Here is a 7,507-nt window from a genome sequence, read left to right as displayed (position 1 = left end):
ACACACACCTGAGTCTGTGCTTTGTGTGTAGGTTACTGCGTGTCCTTGACGCCCCCTCCCCCACCTTTAAACTGCCCGACTAAATAAATAAATAAACAAACCTCCAGCGCGGAAAGCTTCAGCCTTAAGGTGGAGAGAGGAGAAGTGGAGGCAAAGCAGCTCACCCACCCATCAACCCACCTCGGGAAGGTTCGGTTTCCGGCTGGGGTACAGAAACAGTGACAATCTATGATCTCCTTTTTAAGTTTTGAAATAATCATAAGCCGCCGCACCGAAGCGCTTTAATGTATGTGCAGTCATGTTTACTGGGTCGTTACTAAATATTTTATCAGCCAACTTGGTTGCAGATCATCTGAAGAGCAGCTAGCTGGGGGCGGGCGCCATGTATCCTTTGAGTCCCACCGCACTTCCTCCTTTCGAAGGAGGCCCTGGCTTGGTGACAGGTTCATAAGCCTCGCCAGGAAAAAGAGAGGGCTGAATCCCCAGTGCAAATGGGTTCGCTAGAAGCGTTGATCTGGGGAGACAGAGTGGAAGTGGTGTCAGCGCAGTGATCTTACTGAACTCGTGTGTGTGTGTGTGTGTGTGTGTGTGTGTGTGTGTGTGTGTGTGTGTGTGTGTAATGTTTACATAATCCAGAGGGAGAGAAAAAGAATCCATGCCAGTAATTTTGGATTAGAAAAAAGAACCGGTTTAAAGAGATTTTGCACAATAACACCACGAGGCCCCAAGCAACTCCGAGGTGTAGGGGAAAAAAAGATCCCCCAGTACCTACTCCACAGGAGGCCAGCCACAAGTCTAGAGCACCAGAGATCAACGACCCCAGACCTGCTGCGTGGGGCCAGGCATTGACAATCTGCTCAGTAGCTTTCCTCCCTGAAGGCGGTAGGCGCAGGAAAGCGGAGTCAACTCCGGGCTTAGCTCAGCTCGGGCCAGCAAGGTGGTCAAGAGGCGACCCGGAGACTTAAGGAGCGCCAGGCGATCCTGTCAGGCTCGGACCACAGAGGCTCAAACTCCACCCGTTAAGACACACAGGTGGAGCATCCGTCTTCAATCCAGCCGCCCGAGTATCCCGGGCCAGAGTAACAGCGTTCAAGACTGGAAACGTGGGGTGGGACTCCGGTATGGTTAGAGAAGAGTTAACAGATTCGGGATGTGGTGGAGTTTAGTAAACAGCGGCCAGTCAGCCAGTGCTGAGCCTGCGCTGCCACTGGCAGCAAGAAGGTACCAGTTTTGGCCTCCTAAGGGTGCAGGAACAAGGCCCATCACTGGTGGCCATAGGCCGGACAAGTTGATGATCAGATGTCTCAGAATCAAGAAGCAATTTTCTGGGAGAAAAATAACGCCAGATCCGTTTTCCCTTTGAAAGCAAACCTCAGCTCCTGGCCAGAAAGCTTCATAAACAGGCAGGATTTTAGTTGTTCAGGCATTGGCGCACCGGGTTGGTTGGTGGTGGTGATGAATAGCTAGGATGGTATTTGATGCTTTCTTCCCTTAATCTTTGCTGCCACTTTTGCCCCATTTAAGCTGCTTGTGTGTTCTCTTTGAATCCTTAGCTTCTGTCACCAAGTGCCTCTCTCCCTTCTGATTCTTACATCATCTTGCCCCCTGAGCATGACACAGTCTTAAATTCATATGAATGGGATAGATATCACCTAAGCTTTTTTGCCATCCTTGACACCTTAAAAAATACGGACTCTTAAAAACAAAAGGAATACCAAAGTGACCAACAAAGTGTGAAGATTGAAAAGGTATGTGCCTTCCCTAGGAATTGAATTTGGAGGTGAACAGGAACTGTGACCCACTTTCAATAATCAGCCCAAAATTCAGTGGTTCCTCACATATACGTCTTGCCTTGAACTTTGTGTATATTCACAAGGAAAATGGGGACTCTCGACAGAAGACTGGGTGGGACTTGGACTTATATATGTGCTTCCTTAGCACTGGTCCAGGCAAATCAGTTTCAACAGAGCAATTACATCTCTGCACTAATAACACGGGGGTTTGTTACTAGACCATCTTTAGCTCCTCATCACCTCTGTTGGGGGTAGGGAGTATCTAGCTCGTGTTTAACAAGTTGGTTCAATGCCTAATGCGCCTAGGCTATCAGGCTGCTGGTAAAATGGTTATATATCGCTAGACAAAGGTATTTGCTAAGTGGCTATTAGGACGACCTGATTTTGATCAACTTAAAAATATTTTTAAAAAGACATGATTACCAAATTAAAAGATTGTGCCAAGGTGCTGAAACTGATAGTGTATCCAACATAAAGCAGGCAGGAGGAAGTGGTCTGTGGCTACTGGAAACCAAGAAAGTCCACATAGTCCAATAAGAGCAAGGCAGGGAGGGCAATGTAAGCCTTCCTAGTCACAGCATTTAGTAATTCAGGGTACTCTCAGGAAACCAAACACGAATGCAGGATCCAGCCCTGGAAATACTGAAGCTTCCCCCTCCCCTGAAGGCTCTCTATTTAACACACACACCCCTAGTTCTCCAGTATCTGTGAAAATTGTCATTGAACTTAATAGTGAAAACCCTGTATCTAAAAAAAAAAAAAAAAAAAATCATGCCCTTAAGTGTGAATTAGTCAAAAGAGAAAATTCTACCCATTTATTTTAATTTTAAATAATTAGATACAATCCCAATAACTTAATGTTGCAGTTAACAAAATACTATATCTAAAGGATATATCTCTATAAGACAAGAAATAACCAGAACGTATCATTCCATGGGAGGGAGGGAGGGAGGGAGGAAGGGAGGGAGGGAGGGAGGGAGGGAGGGAGGGAGGAAGGAAGACTGAAAGATCCTGGAAACTTAAAACAATTCTCTACCTTCAGTTTCTGATAGTCATCAGATGGTAAGCGCATAAACACAACTGTTGAATTATCTGGTATTTGGGTATACTATGCATGGCATGCATGATACCCCTAGTAGGTGAAGTCTAAAGTTAACAAGTACAACCCTTTCACAAAGAGTTAGAAAAACTTTCACCATATTTTCACAAGGGTACAACCTAGAATTAAATCTGTCTCCATACTGTTAGCTACTACTTGGGGTATTCAGTAAACTGCTTTTCAGTAAGTATTTATTATATAAAGAAGGGTATGGCTATGTGCTTTATTTATGTGAGAAGCTACGAGAACTGCCAATAAGCCATACTATTATACCAAACACCAAGTACTTCGGCGTTAATTCAGGAAACAACTATCGTTTATAAGCTCATGACATTCAACACACAAGAATTTATTTATTTATTTATTTATACTTTTTATACTTTCTATGCCTGGGCTACAGGAAAATCTAGTGGTGTTCCCAGCAGTCAACTTCTAGACAGTTTCAAAAGTGTTTGTAGAATATACTCTTCAAATTGTGATAGTTTAAAATTGCCCGCCTTTTAAATAAACTTTTCTGAAATCCTGATAAGTGTAATATGTTAAGATATGAATATATAATGCTGGCTTGAGAGAAAGGCTTTAAAAAAAAAACCAATATTTATCTGGGTTACTCCCTAATGAGGAAAAACTCACTAATGGCGACCACTAATTTGTGAAGTTTTATTATCACAGTGATGCTTCATGTGTTGTAAAATTTCAAAACGCGATGAAAAACATAGCTTTGTGTGAGATCTCCAAAGTACTGTCAAATGTTATTCTGCCACTTCCACCCAGTGCCAAAAAGACCTCTGGAGACATGGATTGTAAATGTATTTTATTTCGTAAGCAACAATCAAAATATATTTGTGCTACTGATTTTTTTCAAATAGTAAATGGGGTCTTAACAAAATTTGTCCACTTTGATGTATTCCTGAACAACTTTGGAATCTGCAGAACCCTGACTAAATTAACAGAAGCAACTGCACAGCTGAGATGGAAGTGGCACAGGTGACTTCAGGCCACCACATCGCCTGCAGAGCTCCCTACACTGTGAGCATTAGGACAACGAAGGAAAATACACTGAGAGTGTCACTGACAGCTCTCTATGTTGCTTTATTTAAATACAACAGTATCCAACATTGCTGCCAAACACTGGACAATATTTGAAGTCATAAGCACATCCACATGTTCTTCCAAATGACGTTTGGGATCCTAAAAGAAAAAAAGTAAAAGAAGAAAAAGATAGCTGTGTTACTGGTAAACTACATTTTTTTCCCAAGAGCAGATTAAATTAGTAATGAAGCCTAAATTTACACATATTTTATCATTCAGTTTTTCTAACACATTGTTACATTCTTGATTGAGGCTTCTAAATTTGTTAAACGGAAACTAAAAAAATTACCCAATGAAAGACAGATTTGTGCTAGTTATAGATAAGTTCCACGGATTTTCATAAAGGGTAACAGGTAAAAGGTACATTTATGTATTTGTATATGCACGAGTACATTGTGTCATTAATATATTTTAATGTCTGATGAAGGTTTATTTAAGGTGTAGGTAAGCAGGTAATGTGAATAATATGAATTGTAAAAAATGAATCCTGTAAATCTTAATATTTCAAGAGAATTATTCAGAAATATTCTGGGATCAAAAGCCACTATAATTGAAAATTTTAAATATAATTTGGATTTATTATAAAATATTAAGAATGCTTCATCCAGCTAGTCTGGAAAATTGTATCACTGGAACTTAAACAGGCATGACTCTGAAACCTGATCAGATCCATTTTAAAATAAGTCAGGTTAAAAATGAAACTTAAAATTGCACTATAATAAAACAAAATTAAATGTTTACTATGTTTAAGGATAAATAAGTTATTTCATCTAAATTTAAAAGCTTAAAATAAATATTGCTAGCAATAAGAAATGATCTTAAAGCATTATTTTCTTATATGTGTTTTAAAATACCTAAGATTTGTAACTTTATACAAGTCTTCTTCTCTGGCTTTATAACTCTTAGCTCTGCTTTTCTTGTCCCTAGTTTCAACACACCAATTTCTTACAACTGAAGATTCAATGACTAGACTATGGTACTATTAGGGCTGGCCCTGAACACATTCCAGGTGAAGGTCCTACAAAGACCAGCAGGAGGAAAGTGGGCCAGTGACCTAGTTAGCACATGTAAAACATGGGCACCTTGCTCAGGCCTTCATCCCACACCTGGGGAAGTAGAGGCCGGAGGATTTCTGAGACTCTTGATGTCAGCCTGATCTACATAGCAAGTTCCAGGATAGCCAGGGCTACACAGTGAGACCCTGCCTTAAAAAAAACAAAACACCATGATTCTGATGATTTGTTTATTTGTTTGTTTTTGAGACAGGGTTTCTCTGCTTAGCCCTGGATGTCTTGGAACTCTCTCTAAAGACCACGCTAGCCACAAACTCAGAGATCTGCCTGCCTCTGCCTCCAGGCACCACCAACACCTAGTGATCCTGATGATTTCTAAACTTCATCAATTATACGTTTTCCAGTTTCAATTTCAATTTAGTCCTTTCATTTTCCTGTGGGCCATTAAAGAAAATACACAAGAACCCACAGCCTCGGAAAGTAATTTATTTAGTGAGTTCTAGAAAGGGTAATGTTCCAAACTAGTAATCTAACATATATTAGATGAAAATAAGCCGTAGAAAATGAAAACAAGGCTGATATCACACAGACTGGAAAATAACATGAACTTCATTTTATTCTGATTTCAGGGTACTCATTTTAAAACTGTAATAATTAGAATATACTCATATTTGAGTACATATCACAAATTTATAATTTATGATAAAGTCAGACCTTTGCCCCTACTACTCTGCTGGACTAATTGGTTTTACAGTGAATCGGTAACTCATTTATCAGTTATCTACATTACTTGCGGCAGCTGGGTGATTCTTAGAGATTTCCCATCCAAGAATGGTCCTGGCCCAAACCTACAGAGCTTGTGAGATGTGGTGGGATCAGAGCATATGGTAGGATGGCTGGAAGCAAAGACAGCTTAGTGTCTTGCATCTGAAATATCAAGATTCTGCCAACATCAGCAATATGATAACCATGCTCCATGAAATGGGGAAAAATGTAATCAACATTCTTTAGAAAAACAGTCTAATTACTCTGTAGATTCTTTTAATTGCTGGGTATGTTCCCCTATCCTCTGATAACCAGGTTTAAATATATATTTCATCTTAGAAGGGCAAAAGAATCACTATTTAAACCCTTTCTCACCAAGTAGTCAATAGAATTCTAAACTTTCCCAGGGTGTCAGCTAAACAATAAAATGTATCTTTAAAAATAGTTACATATGAAGTAAATCTATAGGAATACTACCTACCTACTGAAAAATGTATCATTAACAAAATCGTTATTAGTTAAATAAATCTACCATCCTTTTTATTTTACCTCATCTACAGTAAAATTAACTCAGGACTCGAGTTAACTTACTTTTAGTATACTATTTTCACCTGTGTGTCACAGGTACAGAGTTATGATTTATTCTCTACAGATAACAAAGAGAATCTGATATCTAATAAATATAGTGGCCTTTAAAATTTTACTATGTCTAAATGACAGAAGAAAAATGTAGTATAAATAGACAAGAAAAAATGATAGTGTCCCGAAAATAGTCTTAACGCTACAAGAGCATGCTAGCATGTGACTGTATAACCTATTACAGTCTCCTCACCTGCTTGCCAACATTCTTTATTGCCAGCTGTTCAGGTGTCATCTTATCTTCTTCTTCTACAGCCTGTGAGTGAACACAAAGGAGAGCTCTGAATTCTGTATTTACTTTTCCCACTCAAGGATAGCCACCAAAGCAAAGGTGATCATAAATTCCATTCAAAGCATCTTTTATTAAAACAATTTGTTGAAAAAAAGCAATTTTGTTAATCCAGAATACCAACATTTAGAAACACTTAAGAAAACATATAAACAATACTAGAAAATATTACACTGGATCACTGAATGGCACTGGAGAGATGGGGAGCTGGGAATACGGGGTAGTTTCTTTGCTACTAAATTCCTCTTTTTCCGCTCTCCTCCCCTAACTTCCCCCTTCAAGTTTCCATTTCTCTTTCATTTCTTTTGCCAGTCTAGCCTGTGTGTATCTATTTGGTATCAGTAAGGATCAAAAGATCTGCTGAGTTTAGATCTAACATATGCCATCGTAAGTTAATCACTACACATCTTTAAATTTCTACAATACACATTAAGAAAAAACTCACAATTACACGTGAAGTAACCATAAAGAAATAACTTCAAGTTTTTAGCATCAAATTAACTCCAGAAATTAAAAATCAGATTAACAGCACATGAAAACCGTCTACCACTTCAGAGTTAACTACAATTCTTTGTGAGTTACCATAAGCTTTCTAGTAAAAATCCCTCACACTACTTAGATGTTAGGTAAAAGACTAGAACTGCAGCCCTGCCCTCTGGAAGCCTCCCACAAGCCTCCCACAAAGAGTTTCAACCTGACCAAGTCTGCATTTGGACAGTGGGTATATTAGGCCTAAAGACAGAGCCTGGATCTGGTGAACTCATGGTCTATAATTTATTCAAGGCATCCGATAAAGAGAAGATGAAGAGACTTAAAG

The 7,507-nt window shown here is 39.3% G+C and overlaps 1 protein-coding gene across 1 annotated transcript in view; it reads right to left on the bottom strand.

Moving 5' to 3' along the window:
* Positions 1-3,689: 3,689 nt before the first annotated feature.
* Psmd14 (proteasome 26S subunit, non-ATPase 14) overlaps positions 3,690-7,507 on the bottom strand; it is an 83,036-nt gene continuing 79,218 nt past the window's right edge. The window contains exons 11-12 of the mRNA XM_048425812.3: positions 6,595-6,657; positions 3,690-4,083 (exon numbers count right to left, since the gene is read on the bottom strand). Coding sequence (XP_048281769.1) covers positions 3,985-4,083; positions 6,595-6,657 — 162 coding nt within the window. The 3' untranslated portion in view covers positions 3,690-3,984. The remainder of the gene's footprint in view (positions 4,084-6,594; positions 6,658-7,507) is intronic.

The sequence above is a fragment of the Myodes glareolus genome, chromosome 21, assembly GCF_982192425.1.
Source record: "Myodes glareolus chromosome 21, mMyoGla1.1, whole genome shotgun sequence".
NCBI classification, from domain to species: Eukaryota; Metazoa; Chordata; class Mammalia; order Rodentia; family Cricetidae; genus Myodes; species Myodes glareolus.
Note: the sequence above shows the minus strand (reverse complement) of the source record. Positions and strands in the feature narration are given on the sequence as shown.